Source organism: Chiloscyllium plagiosum, chromosome 22 (genome assembly GCF_004010195.1).
Source record: "Chiloscyllium plagiosum isolate BGI_BamShark_2017 chromosome 22, ASM401019v2, whole genome shotgun sequence".
Classification (NCBI taxonomy): domain Eukaryota; kingdom Metazoa; phylum Chordata; class Chondrichthyes; order Orectolobiformes; family Hemiscylliidae; genus Chiloscyllium; species Chiloscyllium plagiosum.
The window spans coordinates 43,197,925-43,216,820 of NC_057731.1; the positions used below are offsets into that span (position 1 = coordinate 43,197,925).

The 18,896-nt window shown below is 43.8% G+C and overlaps 1 protein-coding gene across 1 annotated transcript in view; it reads right to left on the reverse strand.

Moving 5' to 3' along the window:
* LOC122561259 (collagen alpha-1(XVII) chain-like) overlaps positions 1-18,896 on the reverse strand; it is an 81,899-nt gene that overhangs the window by 15,798 nt on the left and 47,205 nt on the right. Inside the window, exons 32-48 of the mRNA XM_043712885.1 lie at positions 18,631-18,684; positions 17,413-17,451; positions 17,046-17,117; positions 16,370-16,420; positions 16,022-16,081; positions 14,357-14,407; positions 13,695-13,736; positions 12,774-12,845; positions 10,661-10,720; positions 10,063-10,125; positions 9,241-9,309; positions 7,971-8,102; positions 6,593-6,685; positions 5,864-5,980; positions 5,229-5,333; positions 1,776-1,919; positions 162-254 (exon numbers count right to left, since the gene is read on the reverse strand). Coding sequence (XP_043568820.1) covers positions 162-254; positions 1,776-1,919; positions 5,229-5,333; positions 5,864-5,980; positions 6,593-6,685; positions 7,971-8,102; positions 9,241-9,309; positions 10,063-10,125; positions 10,661-10,720; positions 12,774-12,845; positions 13,695-13,736; positions 14,357-14,407; positions 16,022-16,081; positions 16,370-16,420; positions 17,046-17,117; positions 17,413-17,451; positions 18,631-18,684 — 1,317 coding nt within the window. The remainder of the gene's footprint in view (positions 1-161; positions 255-1,775; positions 1,920-5,228; positions 5,334-5,863; positions 5,981-6,592; positions 6,686-7,970; positions 8,103-9,240; positions 9,310-10,062; positions 10,126-10,660; positions 10,721-12,773; positions 12,846-13,694; positions 13,737-14,356; positions 14,408-16,021; positions 16,082-16,369; positions 16,421-17,045; positions 17,118-17,412; positions 17,452-18,630; positions 18,685-18,896) is intronic.

Genomic DNA, 18,896 nt, shown 5'->3' on the forward strand with positions numbered 1-18,896 from the left:
ATTGGGAAACATATTCTGGGGGTTTGAGATTCAGGGAATTGGTGTCTGGGAGGGATTGGGGTTTGGCAGCTGGGGACTAATGGGCTTCAAGAAGGTGGGGTGGTGGTGATGTTGAATTTTGAAATATATGTTTAATTCCAGTATTGAATGGTGATACTTACTCTGTAGAAGAGCCATCAGCTCAGTGCTGGACACAGTGCCTGGTGATCCAGGAGGACCAGGTGGTCCTTGGACCCCAAAACTCATTCCTGAACCTGGTGGGGAGACAGAAACATAAACAAACAGTCATTACATCCCCACTGCACTCAGTACTGATTTACAAAGTCACAGTTTGGTACAGTGTTGGCCATCTCCACATTATCAATAAGACTGGCTCAGGACATGAATCAAGTCAATTCTTGCTCTTCTGAGCCAGTGAAAACTCATTTCCCCATCACTGACCAGTGACCAATTGATTAGTGACAACTCACCAATCTCTGTCTCAATTCCATTCGCCCACCTTTGCACCTGTTCCTACAACCCCTTCAGTCAAAGGCTACTAACTACTGTCGGTTCCAACATTTTCAATTGACCCTCAGCCTCAATGTCTTTTTGGGGAGAGAAAGTTCTAGATGTCCATTGCCTCTGTGTGAGGAGATTCTTCCTGACATCACCCTTGAACAATCTGGCTCAGAGTTTTAGGATTCTGTCCTGTGTTCTGTCTACCCACAAAAGTATACAGAATCAACAGAGAATAACTATCAAAGCTTTTAAATCAGCTCAACTACTCCTAGTAAATCATTCCTTAATCTTCTACACACAAGGGAATACAGCCTAGACCATAAGACATAGGAACAGGATTAGGCTGTTCGCTCATCAACGTCTGCTCCACCATTCAAACTTTGTCCAACCCCTCCTTCATATCTTTGTAATTAGCCTTTACTCAGTTGTAATACTGTTACATCTGATTCCAGCTTCTCCCTCTCAAACTATAGGGTGATTCTCTCATTGTGGGCACTCTTCCCGAAAGTTTCCTTCACCTTAAGCTCCTTAGTCAAGTCTGCTTCATTATACAATTTATATTACACAGTCTATCTAACCTGCCCTCATAATTAAATCCTTTCAGCTCCAGGACCATTCTGCTGAACCTATGCTGCTCCCCTCCAAGGCCAATAACCTCCTTCTGCAATACAGTGCCCAGGAGTGAAATCTGTGACTTGGACAGAGGTCTGACCAGAGCTCTGTAAAGCTAGAATATCATGGGGGTGGCACGGTGGCACAGTGGTTAGCACTGCTGCCTCACAGTGCCAGAGACCCGGGTTCAATTCCTGCCTCAGGCAATTGTCTGTGTGGCGTTTACACATTCTCCCCGTCTGTGTGGGTTTCCTCCCACAGTCCAAAGATGTGCAGGTTAGGTGAATTGGCCACGCTAAATTGCCCGTAGTGTTAGGTGAAGAGGTAAATGTAGGAGAATGGGTCTGGGTGGGTTGTTCTTCAGAGGGTCGGTGTGGACTTGTTGGGCTGAAGGGCCTGTTTCCACACTGTAAGTAATCTAATCTAATGTCCTCCGCTTTTATGTTCCAGTCCTTGTCAGATACAGGCCAACATTCCATCAGTCTTTTTGACTGTTCGCTGTACCTATCAACCACCTTTCAGTCATTTGTGCACTTGGATATCCAAATCCTTAGCACATTTCACAGATTTAAGTCTCTTGCTAATTACAAAATATTCCCGTATGTATTTCCCAGATCTGAAGTCGATGACTTCTCAGTTTCCCATGTCTTCCTGACACTTACTCCTCATATAATCTCGAACACGGGTAGCAATGTCTTCGTAATTGAGCCGAACGTTGGTTGTTCCTTCTGATGCTGAATAACCTGGGCGTCCAGGTGGTCCTGGAGGTCCTGGTGGACCCATCAAATATCGCCGAACATTCTCATCTGCAGAGAGCATTGGAATAATCAGTTGCATAGTCAATAAATTATAACTATCAGGATAGACTGAACAGATTAGGGCTTATTTCTTGAAACTTGATACAACCATAATGATGAAAGTATTTTTTTAAATTGTTGTATGGGATGTGGGCGTTACTGGCGAGGCCATTGTTTACTGTCCATCCCTGATTGCTCTTGCACTAACTGCCTTGCTCAGCTTTTCAGAGGGCAGATAAGAGTTGACTACATTGCTGTGGATTGCAGTCACAATAAGGCCAGACCAGATAAGGACAGACGGTTTCCTTCCCTAAAGAATATTAGTAAACCAGATGGGTTTTTATGACAATAGTTACATGATAGGTTTTAATTGCAGATTTTTATTGATTTAAAATTTCACCAGCTCCCATGCTGGGATTTGGACTCAGGCCCCAAGTACCTATCCAAGGTCAAATAAAGAGAAACTCAGCAAGTCTAGCAAAATGTGTGGAGACAGATCCAGAGTTAATATTTCAAATCCAATATGAGTCTTCTACAGAACACACATCTTACACTGGGCCTCTGGATTGCCAGTTCAGTCTAGTGACTTTACCACAATGGCACCACCTCCCCTGGTTTAATAGGGTAAATGGAGAGAATCTATTTGCACTTGGGGGAGGAAAAACTAAAACTTAGGGACTATCAATATAAAACAAATCTCAAATAAATTCAGCAAAAATGTCTTTACTCAGAAAGTGATGAGAATGAGGAACTTGCTCCATGGTGATGATGGCAAGCGGGAAGAGACTCCATACCAGCACAGGATGTAGTGATTGTAATGACGTCAGCCACGTGGACCTCATGGAATATGAGTTCCCTGATTGGGGCTGTTATTCTGGTCCAATCAGTAACTCCTCGCTGACAGATAAGAACAGAAGTGTCAGGCATGCTGTTCACTCTGAGAGCTGGCTCTGAGGGTGCTGGATCAGTGTCAAGGAATCTCCACATGTCAATAAAGGGTGACTTGCTGATGGGATACTGGCCTTCATGGAGTTATTTCACAAGCCAATTGGATTGAATGGCCTATTTCTGCAGGTTCTGGGTAATTTGATGGAGAAAATTGATCTGTAATTAAATACAGAGAATGTGCCCTATCTGGGGCTCATTAATCCCTGGTATTCTATAGGTGCCCACAGCTGAACAACTGACAATCTGCTAATAACCCCCAACCATCTGCCCATTTGGTAGATGTAAAGAAGAAATTATTAAGGTCAGTAAATCCCCAGGTCTTGATGGGATCTCTTCCAGAATAATGAGGCAGGCAAGAGAACAAATCCTTGAGCATTGGTAGACATCTTTGTATCGGCTTTCACCACAGGTGAGGTCCCAGAGGACTGGAGAATAGCCAATGTTGTTCCCTTGTTCAAGAAGGATAGTAGGAATAATCCAAGAAATTATAAGCCTGTGAGCTCATGTCAGTGGTAGGGAAATTCTTGGAAAAGATTCTCAGGGGCAAGATTTGGAAGCAAATGGACTTATTAGTGATAGATAGCATAATTTTGTGTGAGGGATATCATGCCTCACTAACTTGATCAATGTTTTGGGAAGGTAAATAATTGATGAGGAAAAGCAGTTGATGTTGTCTACATGGACTTCAGTAAAGCCTTTGACAAGGTCCCTCATGACAAACTGATACAAAAAGTGGAGTGACATGGTATTAGGGGTGAGCTGGCAAGATGGACCAGTACCGGCTTAGTCATAGGAGACAGACGGTAGCAGTGGAAGGATGCTTTTCAGCATGGAGGGTTGTGACTAGTGGTGTTCCACAGGGATCAGTGCTGGGACCTCTGCTATTGGTGATCAACATAAATGATTCAGCTGGTTTAATTAGTAAGTTTGAGGACAATATAAAGATTGGTGGAGTTGCAGATCATGTAGGGGATTGTCAGAGGATACAGCAGGATATAGATTAGATTAGATTAGATTAGATTACTTACAGTGTGGAAACAGGCCCTCCGTTGGAGGCATGGCAGACAAATGTCAGATGAAGTTTAATCCAGACAAATGTGACATGATGCATTTTGGAAGATCATGTGGAAATTATACAGTGAGTGGCAGCATCTTTAGGAGTATTGATATGCAGAGGGATCTGGGTGTGCAGCTCCACAGATCACTAAAGGCGGCAGCGAGGGTAAATAAGGTAGTAAAAAAGGTCTATGGCCTGCTTGCCTTCATTGGAAGGAGCATTGAGTATCAGGAGAGACAAGTTATGCTGCAGCTTTGTGGAACATTAGACCACACTTGGAATGTTGTGTACAGTTCTGGTCACCACACTACCAGAAGGATGTGGAAGCTTTGGACAGGGTATTGAAAAGGTTTACCAGGATGTGGCCTGGTATGGGGGATTTTAGCTATGAGGAAAGGTTGGATAGACTGGATTTGTTTTCACTGGAATGCTGGAGATTGAGGGGGTGGCCTTACAAAAGTTTATAAAATTGTGAATGGCATGGATAGTGTGGAAAGTATGGGGCTTTTTCCCAGGGTGGAGGGGTCAATTACTAGGAGACATAGATAGAGTGTGTGTGTGTGTGCACGTGCCTGGAACACGCTGCCAGAGGTGGTGAAAGCAGACACAGTATCAGCATTCAAGAAGCACCTGAATGAATACATGAATAGGAAGGGAATAGAGGGATATAAGTGAGGACAGTTTTAGTATGGAAGGGCAAAATGTGTCAGCGTGGGCTTGGAGGCTGAGGGAACTGTTCCTGTGCTGTATTGTTCTTTGTTCTTTAAATAAGCCCACAAAAGAAATTGAGCAAATGGTCCTCAGGACAGGGAAATTGATGTTAAATTTGATGAGCATAACATCATTCCCACCGGACGAGAAACAGCAGCTGACATCCTGGTAGAAGAGCATCTTGTGGCAGGGGGATGGCCTTGGGAGTTTGGTCATTAACCTTTTGCTGAGCTGTCATTGTCAACCCAGGGTCAGAGAAAGACCATTCCCATTCCAATCCATAGCTGGTGAGGAGGTGCTGTGTTCATCAAAAAATACAGGAGCTTGAAGAGGCCATTCAGCCTCCTAACCACCATTCATTTATACTGTGCTTGATTTGCATATTTATCATCTCTGTCATTTAAATGTAATTACTGACAATTTGTCAGTCTCTATTTCCCCACCCATCTCCTAAACATCTAAGTGAAACAATCCCCTGCTCATCTTTCTGGATACTGGCAACAGAAACATTTGTTGTTAACACAAGCAGTGGGAAAAGACTATGAGAACGATACAGATCTTCAAACCATACCTGCGCACTTAATTACTGAGTTGATGCTTACCTTGGAGCATGACACTGAGATCCCCTGATAGCGAAATAGTTCCTGGGGTACCAGGAACTCCTGGGGGTCCTGGAGGCCCAGGTCGGCCTGACCCAGCTGCCCAACCTGAGGAAAATAGAGATTGGCAAAGAATGAGTGACATGAGGGAGACCTGATGTGTAACCTTATCCTGGCTCCAGGGACATGCACCTCAGGAAGGTGAGCATCAATATTCTGAGTCCAAGGTGCTGTTGTGGGTCCAATTAGAGAACAGTTTTTGCTGATGCATGAGTGAGTGTGTGGCCTCATCACACTACCCACCAGTTCCAATGGAAGTTGCACTGAGTCTCTTACAATCTGAAGGATTCAACTGGCTAAAACCGGTTGAGAATAAGCAGCTTCAACTCACTGATCAAACCATCACAGAAATACCATTCCTAGTAACAACCCAGTTTCAATGTGTACTCATGCACAATCAGTCAGCTTACAGACATGCTTATACTCAGTGCACACACAGATACATTCACAATCTTGTGTATAGACACACAGACACACATAATGCATGCATACACTACCAAAACACACTCAGTGTAAACACACACACAGTATATAAAGACAGTTGCGAATTGAAAGAGCATTCAGAGATTGAGAATTACTTCTGGTATAATCGGTGATGTAAGCCTCCAGCTCTGCCCGACTCATCCCATCCCCTCGTGGGCCAGGGGCTCCGGGAGGTCCCTGGGGACCCCGAAGATATCGCTGGATATCCTCATCTGTAAAAAACAAAGACCAATGAGTAGCAGTAACACTCCATACATATTGGCACTATCCCCAACATGGCACCTCCTACACCATCCACACTCCCCACACCATCTCCTGCTATTTTGTTGCTATCAAACACTCCCAGGGTAGATACAGCCTTGGATACATGCAGAATAAAGCTCCCTCTGCACTGTCCACATCAAATACTTCTAGGACATGTGCAGTATGAGGTAATTACAGAGTAAAACTCATCTAAATTATCCTCTTCAAACACTCCTTAGCAGGTACATTATGAGATTAATTACAGAATAAAGCTCCCTTTAGCTGTTACAGTTCTGTGCTGGAGTCAAAGCATGACTATGGTACAGAAGGAAGCTACTCAACCCATCAAATCAACAGCAGCTCTCTGCAGAGGAATTCAGCCACGGTCACTCATCAACACCACAAATTCTAAGCTGATCATTTAACAGAGTGATATTTTGTAGTATGTGTGTGGGGTTGCACAAGCCTTCAACCCCAGATGCCAGTCTCATTCCCACCACCAATGTCACATCCATCATCCTATCATCAGCTGGGGAGAGTGTAAGCCTTCACAACTCACTCCCAGCACACACTGTACTTACTCTGAAGATAGAGATTCAGATCAGCAGTCGACATTGTTCCTGGAGGACCAGGAGGTCCTGGAGGTCCTCTTGCACCGAAACCCACACCTGAACCTGAGAAAAATACATTCATCTGAAAACTGCCCATGTGACCAGTCTTACCCCCAACATGACCCCATCCCTCCGGATCTATTTCCTGGATAGCACGAGATATTATTTAACTGCTCTTATGGTTGGAAATGGTCTTTCAGAACTTAAACAGATTTCCAACAAATAAAAATAAAAGGAAGGTACAAGAAAGTTCACAAGAATCACCAGGATCACTGAGACCATAATGTTTCATTGAACTGATGTCAAAGATTTATCTGATGCTATATCTACTTTATTGTCAATGAAGTGTTTTGGAAAATAGAAAGTGTTGGTCTTTTATTGGATGACAACTAAAGAAAGGATGTATTGGCACTAGAGGAGGTGTAGAGGAGGTTCACTAGGTTGATTCCAGAGTTGAGGGGTTGGCTTATGAGGAGAGACTGAGTAGAACGGGATTATATTCATTGGAATTCAGAAGAATGAGGGGGAGAATCTTATAGAAACATATACAATTATGAAGGGAATACTTCAGATAGATGTAGAGAGGATGTTTCCAGGGGCAGGTGAAACTAGGACAAGAGGGCATAGCATCAAATTAGGGGGAGCTGATTTAGGACTGAATTGAGAAGGAACTTCTTCATGCAGAGGGTTGTGAACCTATGAAATTCCCTGCCCAGGGAAGTAGTCAGTGCTACTTCAGTGAATCTTTTTAAGGCTAAGATAGTGTTTTTTTAACCACAAAGGAATTAAGGGTTATGGTGAGCGGACAGTAAGTGGAGCTGAGGCGATGAAAAGATCAGCTATGATCTTATTAAATGGCGGAGCAGGCTCAAAGGACCAGATGGCCTACTCCTGCTCCTAGTTGATATGTTTTTGTAGTCTGAGCGCAGGGGACGCTCATGGTCTGGGGACACACATGCACTAGCTCCTGGGCTAGAAAGTCACTCCCAGGCCGGGGACAGTTCCATGGGCACTGAGCAATGTTAGGGAACAATTGGTTCTTGTTACTCTTCTGGTGTAGCAGATTTTGAATTACAATTGGCTGTTGCCCAAGGAGTGGCATTACAACCTTGACCAATCTGCCCTCATTCCACTACTGCATCCCTTTCCCTACAGCACCCAAGCATTCCCTGCACTGCCCCCCAAGAACCCTTTGTCTCAGCCAACACCGTGAATGAGCAGAAAGCCTCAATTATTGTAGTAGTGAGGTCCATCAAAGATAGAACTTGGGATCTTCCTGTACTATTGCACACAGGGGCAAGATGGGAAGAAGGTTTTGACCCTCAGCCATAGGACAGGCTAATCTTACTTCTCATGTAGTCAATGACTTTGTTGGAGATTTCCGAATATTCCTGACGTTCGATTGCTCCGCGATCTCCTTTCGGACCGGGTGGACCAGGTGGTCCTGGTGGTCCCACAATTGATCGGCGAACACCATCAGCTGAAAGACACCAATCAGAGCTGCTGAAACTCTAGTTACAGGTATAACAAGCTTCTCTGAACAATATACACCTCGTGTGTAACACAATCCAGACACAATATACCTCCAGTGTATGCCTCTCTGTGTAATATAGCCCCACCATACAGTAAACCCCTCTCATACAATATATAAAGTGATATAATAGGGATCTATTTTAAAACCTGAAATCTTTCATAGTTTAAACTTGTTTTAAAACAATGAGAAAGCATTACCTCAACGTAGCCACAGTGGTTACCTGAACAAGTTGAGAAAAGCCGAGGAAACCATTTGAAAAAAAAGACAGTCTGAGCCAAAATTGGCTATTCCTATTTAAATCCTATCTTTATTTACACCTTCCTGAAAATGTCACATACTGGGACACAGGTCATTTGCAGATTATCCAGCTTGTAAAAACAATGATGCCAGACATGGGAATACATACATAGCTTTTAGGCAAACATCATATGGGAAGGGCAGAAACAAAAAAAAAAGTTCCAGCAAGTACTGGAGGACTCTCTTACCTTCCCTAGCTGTTTCTCTCAGTCTCTCAATAAACAGAGCATAGTAATAAAGCAAACTGGAGAAACAACTATTCACTGAATTCAAGGAAAATTTAGATTTTGCCGCAGTTGATGACAGGAGACTTCCATTAAATCGCCTTGTCCTTGGTGAAGATTCTTACTGGAGACCTTATGGTACATTGTCCCAAATTGTACATTTTTCACCTTTTTAATCATTCTTCTAAAATATTTTACCTGTATTTGTGCATGCACATTTGATGTTGCATTTTATTATTTTTCTTCAGGATTAATAAGTAATACAATTCCTGTTTCTTTTACTCAAGAAAACCTTGTAATTGGCCCCCTACTTTTGATCAAGTATAATATAGCTGTGTGCTAAAAAGGAACTAAAATATTACTGGGGGGGGGGGGGGGGGGGAGTATAAAAAGGGACCTGATTAATCCCTCTTCACTTGGGTGTGAGATCAAACAAAAGCTACCCTATATCATATACAATCTACACAATACACTCCCCATGATCTTTCCCCATAGAATATACCCTCCCCTGGCCCCTCAGTAAGTGTCAGTATAATTTCGCAGGGGTTACAACGAATACTCACTCTGGAGGTATTCCATCACTGTCTGTCTAACGTTAGTCCTGGAGGTCGATCCGGATTCTCCTGGAGGTCCTGTAGTGTGCAGGAGTGGTTAAAGAGGCAGAAAAGCAGGCTGGATGTACTGACTATAGGTCACAGTATGGTACACTGAAATGACTCTAATAGATATCAAGGTAGACAAGCAGGATTCCAGCATCTGCAATTTTTCTGTCTCTAACTAACACATATCAAAGCTTCCTTACATTGAGTCTGCCCATAGGCTTCAGGATGATACACTGGCTCATCACAGATGCTATATTCCCTTTTATTTTAACCTACTTTTCTAATCAACCTGTTCAGAGATGTTAGTACACACCTCTGGTGCAGGGGGGATTTGAATCTGTGCCTCCAGGTCCAGGGGTAGGGACAATGCTACTGTGCCACAAGAGGGTGTCCTCATCAGAGAAGCTAGGAGCTGTGGGGCTCCGATTGAGACCAGGAATTTTCCCAGGTGAAGTTAAATTTAACACACTCCGACTGTTCAGGAGGCACCATAGAGACATTGGCCACTTTAAAGTTTAATTAATGTTTAACAGTTAACCACCATTCCTTATTAAATGATACATTTTTCATGGCCACACCTCAACCAGAGTCCACGTGCCAACCAATCAGAGCACTCAACTATAAATGTTGTTTTCCCTTTACTTTGACATTTCTTGCAAATTGTCCTGAAGATCTAAGACAAAAATCTTTGGCAAAAGGTGTCTTTCACAGCAGTATTCTGTACTATGCAACAACTATTCATACTGAGGGGTACGACAAATAATTCCTTCTGACTAATCTCACCTTGTGGTCCTGGTGGGCCAGGAGGTCCAGGGGGTCCTTGAAGGCCTCCTTCAGTTGACGTAACTGGGAATAGATAGATACAGGTAATGAGTAACACTGTGAGCACCAAACCATAATTATAACCCATTCGATAATCCCTGTATCCCTTTCAGGCCCCGCATACACTGACTGAGAATTAGCTTTTCAACTATAATTTCTCAAACCCCAACCTTGAAGATCCAGACAATCTTGGAAATGCTCACATCACTGCTTGTAAGGTCTTGTTGTGTTCAAACTAACTCTCGTTTCCTGCATTACAATATTTCAGAAGCTGTTAAGCAATACTTTACTACCAAAGATGATGAAGAAACTGTGGAAAAAGTTCTTTGCGCATTTCCTGTCCTCGCAGGAATCAGTGGCTGATGTTCTCATTCCAAACTGGATACAGTGATCCCAGTTAAAACAGCCCTCTAATCAACCACAGCACAATTCAGGAACTGTGGTCATAACTAGCACCACTCCACAGCTGACACCTGCGGCCCAGTTATTGACTTCACACGCAATCGTGGACAGAAATCCAGGAAGCACTGAGCAGAATATGAGTGAACAATATTCCTACCTCGTGAAGATCTTCCAGGAATACCTGGAGCCCCTGGAATTCCAACGTCTCCTCTGTCACCTGGCAACACAAGGAGATGAGAGAATGAGAGCGGGACTGATTGTTCTGCAACATGTTTATGGGGAGTGATGTGGAAACTGGGTGATGTCACATCCCTTGGTGCAAAGCACCCCTTTTAATGAGCATTAACCTTTAAACAAGGACTTAATTCCACTTTGGCGAGGTCTGTGGAGTGTCAATGTATGAAAGAGATGTAACTGGCAATGTGAAAATCTAGTTTATGGTTCATGTCTTATGGTGTACAATTTCTTAGTTTTAGGTATTGGAGATTAAATATAGGAAATGGTATAAATGCAATTAAAGCAAGCTTGAAGCCTATTAGACAAGGTTTGGGGTCATGTTACTACAAAAGGCTAACAGCTATCAAAGTAAGTTCATAAAATTGCCAGTGGGCTTATTACCTAAAGTACAGGAGACTGTTATCTGCAATCCTTGTAGTAAGGACAATCCAGAAAGATGCTTATATTTAAGGAGTTAAGGCTAAGTTAATTTGAAAGCACGCAGTAAACCCTGTAAGGTTATAAAATCTACTTACTGCATTCAATCAAAGAAGTAATTGTAAATAAAAGGCAATTAACCAAAAGGTAACTTTAGACCCAAAGCAGATCCTGTCTCATTAAGACTGGTGGAGGCGAGAGAGGGAACGCTGAGGGAGTTCTCCAGATTTTTAAGGATCTTTTTGCTGAGAGTTTCGAGTTCCAGTTTAAACCTTGTACAGTTTGCAGCTCACTGAGAAGAATTAGTCAGTGTGAACGATAGCTGGCTACACCTGTACTATAAACAGAGTAAAACATTAACTTGACCATTTATCATGTGGAGTATAGATGAAGCTCAATCCCAGTTTGAATCTTGTGGGAGACCAGAAGCTGGAGGACTGCCTGGTTTGGAACTTATTGAAGAAACAACTGTGGTCCTCATGGTCTTTTTAAATAGAAAGTAATCAGCTGGATTATCTGAGAAGTATTGGAAAAATGATGAGAGCAAGGGACTAGGGTGTCCATAGTTAAGAGAGCTTAAATAAAGGTTTAACCTCTGAGAATACTTGTAGCTCAGGAAAATTTTACAGATGAATGCAGCCCACTTATGGATGGTACCTATGCAAGTGAATAACTTTATAATTGTCTTAGGAATTCTTAGGGGATATAAGTAAGAAAACTGACCACTTTAGTTGTAAGGTTGATTTTGTTTGTTCTATTCAAGTCTTCTGCATAAAGTTTGTGGTTTCTCTAAAATGTTTAATTTTCTAGCATAGTTCTATTAGTTAAAACAAGGTATTTGATTTCTCTTTTAAGTATTAATGACCCCCAGCAGTATTGTAACATAACACTGTGTATGTCTGAAATATGGGTTGATAGTACGGGAGGTTCTGTTATGGAGCTAATAATGAGACACGAACAGTTCAAATCAGTATCAAATCAATTCAAAACAGTTCACTTTTGCTATAAATTATGTGTCTCACAATATTATTCTCCACAATCACCTGATGAAGGAGCAGTGCTCCGAAAGCTAGTGCTTCCAATTAAACCTGTTGGACCTTAACCTGGTTCAAATCTCACAATAGCCGTTTGAGAACTTGAATTTACTTCTCATTTTAATGCTGACAATAAGGCTGGGCTCAGTGAAAGTTACCACAAAGCTGACAGATTGTCATTAAAAAGCCAATAGGATCGTGAATGCCCTTCAGGGAAAGAAATCTGTTGTCCTTGCCCAGTCTAGGCCTTGAGATGATCCCAGTGCCACATTAACATGGTTACCCTTCAATGCCCTGTGAGACAACCTTGCAAGCCACTCAGTTTGTATCAAATCTCCGACAAATGAGATTTAAGAGACAGCTCACCATCACTTCCTCAGCGCAAATATAATGTAACGCACCAGAGTTACATTGCTGGAGTTTATCCTAAAACTAGCCACCCTCCCCTCTCATTGACACCATCACCAATCACCACACAGGCTCCTGCCTCCCTCCAGTACATTTCTGACTCAGGAGGGGAAGTTGGTTTTGTCACACACCACCAGTGAATTTGAAGAACCGTATTTCAATCTGCAGACTGACCTCTGTCACCTTTCCTTCCAGGGAGTCCAGGGGGTCCTGGTGGTCCTGGGGGGCCAGGAATGTATGAATCACCTGTTGAGTCAGAACAGAGGAAGTGAGTGAGGTTAAACTATCGCTGTTGAGAAGACAGAGACCCCACCGTTACTATTGGAAAGGGCTCAGGGAGACATCAGTGCAACTCCTCCAGTCCCCTGGAAAGATGTTCATGTATAAGGCGTATCCACTGACACATCATTCCCATCATGCAGCAATCGTTCCAGATGCCCCAATTTCTACAATGACCCCTGACCAAGTCGGCTGGGGTCCAGGGCACCTGGGCAGAATATCCAAGCTGCTGCTGGGAAAATCCACCTCGATGGAGCTCTCACCAATCCATCTGCAATCAATGATCCCGTTTGGAAACTGGTCTGAGGTTGAGGACAAAATTATTCCCAGGGAACAGACAATGGTCACATGAATGCAATAGGAGAGTAAATTGGCTGTATATTCCCTTAAGTTTCGAAGAATGAGAGGCAATTGCATTGTTTAGTGTTCTGAAGGGGATTGACAGGGTCAACGCTGATAGGTTGTTCTTGGATGGTCAGGGAGCCTAGAAAACAGCGATCTAGGGCTGATCATTCAGTACTGAGATGATAAATGGCTTCAGTCAGTGGATGGTGAATCTACAGAATCCTCTCCCCCACAGCAGTTGTTAATGCTTCATTGTTGGATATACTTAAGAGTGAAGGATACAGATTTTTGGTGCCTCAGGGAATCAGTGGATATGGGGAGGGAATAGAAAAATGGAGTCGTAGCCTAAGATTAGCCATGATTCAACTGAATGGTGGAACAGACAGAAGGTGCCATGTGGTCCATGCCTGCTCTTATTCCTTCTGGTTATGATGGTGATTTACATGTGGACATGGCCAGAGTGACACTTACCACGGCCAGATGCACCAGGTAATCCTGGTTGACCAGCTTCACCTGTACAAGGAAATAGGGAATCCATAAGCATAACAGTTTCCAATGTTACACTGTAACACTGATATATAATCACATCCCTCCCTGTAATATTCTGAAAAACGCTGCACCCTTCACAGTAACACTCTGATATATCCAACACACCACACAGTAATACTGATATCCCCAGCACTCCTCACTATTACACTTTGATATACCCCTCACCCCTTATTGTAAACACGCTGATGTGTACTGCACCTGTTATTGTAACACTCCGATATACCCCTCACCCCTCACCGTAACACTCTGTTTTACCCCACACCCCTCATGTAACACTATGATGTACCCCACACCCCTCACTGTAACACTCCAATATATCCCAGTGAAACCTGTAGCTCGAACAAACAGATTACTAACAGTAACAAAATGCTGTGGATGCTGAAGAACTGAAATGAAATGAAAACAGAAAATGTTTGAGAAACTCAGCAGGTCTGGCAGCTTTTGTGGAGAGAGATACGGTTAATATTTTGAGTCATTCTGAGTTCCAAAGAAGTCTAATTCTGGACACTCTCCATGGATGCTGCCAAACCCACTGAGTTGCTCCAGTATTTTCAGTAAAATTAGAATGAATGTCATGTGGTTACCTCGAGGTCCAGGAGGTCCTGGGGGTCCAGCTGGTCCAGGTAATCGAGGCCCTGTTACAAACAGCAGGTTTGATCAGAAATGTTCAATCAATTTCACACTCTTCTGTTAAATAGTAACTTGAATGTTATCCACAGGCTTGTTACATTAATCAGCTGTGAGTACCTAGTTCTATATCGAGGGTAAGAGCCTGTGAGTTGGTACTGAATGATTACCTCCATGGTCTGTTGAAACATCACTACTTGCTGCTAGAGGAATAGGTAGAGTGAGAGGTGAGTGAGGAGTGTTCATGGTGTCATCTTGAGGAGCCACTTAGCAGGGAGTGAACAATCACATAGCTGGGAAATGTCATGAGGCCATTCCTACAACAATTCCTATGTCAAGTCAAATATCACATACAACACCAGATAATAGTCCAACAGGTTTAATTGGAAGCACTAGCTTTCGGAGCGCTGCTCTTTCGTCAGGTGGTTGAAGGAGCGACGCTCCGAAAGCTAGTGCTTCCAATTAAACCTGTTGGACTATAACCTGGTGTTGTGTGATTTTTAACCTTGTACACCCAGTCCAACACCAGCATCTCCAAATCAATTCCTGTATCATTCACCTCAGATGGTCAGTACTCAGTTGCTGCAGAAAGCTCTGTGACTGTTTAATCCTGAGCTGTGCTCTGCTCATGGGACTTACAGGACAGTTTCTGACTGAGTTGTTCATGTCAAACCCACATTGATGGGAATCTCTGCCAGCTGAACTGGCTGTTCTTAGATGTGATATCCAACATCTCTTTGCTGAGATGCCAATCAGATTCTGGAACTGAGCAGAGACGCACCTCTTCCAGGTCCCTAGGTATACCATCAGGTAGACTGGAGAAGATGGATTGGAGGTTCTCCAAGAGGAGAACATCTCTCAGCTTTCATAACTGTATCAGGTAAAACAACCTGAGCTAGAAATTCAGTGAGGTTTGTATATTGTCAGAATAAATGGGCTTCGCTCTCAGTGAGTCAAAAGGTCAGAGTTTCAAGTCGCAACACAGTACATAATCCAACTGACAAAATCATTACTGGTTCAAAGGGAATACTGCACTGTCAGAGGGTCAGTACTGAGGGAATGCTGCATTGTCAGAGGGTCAGTACTGAGGAAGTGCTGCACTGTCAGAGGGTCAGTACTGAGGGAGTGCCGCATTGTCAGACGGTCAGTACTGAGGGAGTGCTGCACTGTCAGAGGGTTAGTACTAAGGGAGTGCTGCACTGTCAGAGGGTCAGTACTGAGGGAGTGCTGCACTATTGGAGGTCAGAATTGAAGTTGTGCTGTGCTGTAACGTCTATCGGAGGCAGGCCTGTTATTTATGTAACTCCCAAAAAAAAGAGAATTATTCTGGTAAACTATGAAGATTCCTCCCACAACCATGATCAATTAATACATTGTCTGATCATTACCTTATTGTATTCTGTTGGACCTTGCTCTGAGCAAATTGGCTGTAGATCAGATTTTTCTATCCTTTGTTAGTTGGATTTACAGATTGATTAAACATCTGGTGAACCCTAAAGATTGGCTCATGATAATAGATGGCTACAACTCCTGAGTCAACATAAACTGTCCCAACTAGGACACACCGTCTCCAGAATGGTTCCTATCGAACACTCTGAAACACAATCATGTCAAACACTCACCTGGAATACCAGCAGCACCGGGCAGTCCAGGTGGTCCCCGAGGTCCTTCGACCGAGGCCCCTGACAAACAGAGTGGAAATATCATCAGGCACGGATTGATATTGATTACCAATTGATAAAGAACACTCAGCTACCCTCTGCTGTGCATCCCTCATTCCTCCACCTCTTCCCTTCCCTGACGCCCCAGACCCATACACACTTCTCAGTTATCCTCCTCTGCCCCTCAGCTCCCCAATTTATTTCTCCCCACCTCCATATCCTCCCCCAGAGTGAAGACCCAGACTCTCCAGAAAGAAGAGCTCAGCCATTTGCCACTTCTTGTCATTCAGACAAAAATAATGTGCTCACCTTTAGGACCTGCAGGTCCTGGTGGTCCTGGGGGTCCAGCAATACTCTCGCCTGTGAGATAGGGCACAGAGTAACACAGGTTTAGTTTGGTTCCATATTAAAATAAATGTATCAGACAGATCAAGAGAAAGTGAAAGCAAGGGAGGCAATGAGTCATGGAGGCAAAAAGAACAATCAAGACACCATGTAGATATCATGAATATTAATACTTTCTCTCAAATTTCTCTCGGTTTGATGGATCAGAAAAGGCTTCCTCACTGCCTTTTGTCTTGTACAATAACACTGTCAGAAACAGGACAGGAAGAGGAGATGAGCAAAAGGAAGAGAAAAACAGACAGAGGAAAAGCAATGAGAGGGGAAAGAGCATTAACCCAGACAGAGAGCAAGAACGATGAACTGGAAGTTTTCCAACTCATTGAATCCTCTCAGAACAGAACAACATGGGGTTAGGTATCATGTAAAGTTCTTGCTTTGCATTCCCAACACAAGAGTCTGAATGTTAAGCCCTGATAAACGTTGCACAATCAAGATGGTATGAATGGTGTGTGTTGAACTCTGTGTCCTCGTTCCTTGGGTTAAATGTTAGCAGAGTCTCCAAAAGGTCCTACAGCTTTCTGACATGAGCTGGCAATGGAAGAGGAGTATTTATTGTCAGCCGTTCATATTGAATGTGTACCTGATTGTCCTGGGGCTCCCGGTGGTCCAGGAGGTCCTGGTGGTCCCTGTACAACTGGTTTTCCATTTGACCCTGGGAAAGAGTGACATTGAAAAGGTTTAACCTCCCTAGAGACAACCAAACAATATTTGATGCCCTAAACACATCTGGGCAAGGCAAATATGTTAGCTGAAATCACAGATCAAACATGATCACATGGAATAGCAGAACAGGTTTGGAGGACTGAATGGTCTTTTGTGTTAAGCTATAATAGGTTCAAGGGGCTGAATGACCTCCTGCTGTTCCAATATAACAGGTACAAAGGGCAGAAAGGCATCCTGGTGTTAAGTTCTAAGTGAATGAATGAATGAATCACTAATCCACTCACCACCATAGTTAATGACCTTTCCTGGTGCACCTGGTTGACCTGTAACAAAAAGTCAACATTTAGAACATTATAAATATCCAACATAACAGCTCGACTACTCTAATCAATCGTCTCATTGAGAATTGCAGATTGAAGTCCCAGCTCAGAGATGTGACACTCTAATCTAGTACTCGCACTAAATGCAGTAGTGAGGAAGTGTTGCACTAAGGGAGTGCCACACTGTCAGAGGGTCAGTACTGAGGGAATACTGCACTGTCAGAGGGTCAGTACTGAGGGAGTACAGCACTGTCAGAGGGTCAGTACTGAGAGAGTGCAGCACTGTCGGAGGGTCAGTACTGAGAGAGTGCGGCACTGTCAGAGGGTCAGTACTGAGGGAGTGCGGCACTGTCAGAGGGTCAGTACTGAGGGAGTGCAACACTGTCAGAGGGTCAGTACTGAGGGAGTGCGGCACTGTCAGAGGGTCAGTACTGAGAGAGTGCGACACTGTCAGAAGGTCAGTACTGAGAGAGTGCGGCACTATCAGAGGGTCAGTACTGAGAGAGTGCGGCACTGTCAGAGGGTCAGTACTGAGAGAGTGCGGCACTGTCAGAGGGTCAGTACTGAGGGAGTGCAGCACTGTCAGAGGGTCAGTACTGAGGGAGTGCAACACTGTCAGAGGGTCAGTACTGAGGGAGTGTGGCACTGTCAGAGGGTCAGTACTGAGAGAGTGCGGCACTATCAGAGGGTCAGTACTGAGTGAGTGCCATGTTGTGACATAGGGCAACTTTCAACTGAGGCCTTCACAAGAGCTCCTGTCCGACCTCTGAGGTAGCAGTCAACAATCCCATGTACTGGGCAGTATACAGCTTTTACCATAAACAGATCAACTAGTCATTACCTTACTACTATTGGATTTGCTGTGCTCAAGATGAGTGCTCCATTTGTCTATAAAATAGTCAATACTGTTTAAGGTGCTTAATTTGTTGTAAAGCGCTTTTAGACATCCCGAGGTCAGGTTGGTGCGACAGAATTGACAAGCCTCTTTTTACTTTGTGACCTCACACTGGAGGCCACCTTTCCATTGTCGTTAGCAGCTGAATAACTCAGAGCAGGATACCGGGTGACAAGGTTCAGTTGCCTTGCCGATGTTCATTCAGTTGATCAGACTGTGCATTGGCACTTGGTGTTTGGGAAGGGCCCCCTAACTGGATACTCTATAATGCAGCTTCTGTCACTCACCAGGAGGGCCAGCAGTTCCTGGTAATCCTGGTAAACCTCGAACTCCCGGTTCACCTGATGGCAAAAAATAAGAGATTAATTAATCATTTACCCATACCCCAAACTGCCTCTTCACCTATTGTCCACTTACCCCTTCCTGGCAGATTCATCTCTCCTCCCATCATCTATTCCCTTATCCCAATACCCCTCCTCCACTCCACCTCCAAGAGATTTCTTCCCTCATTCAAACCCCACGCACACGACTCCCCCTCCCCCACTCACCCAAC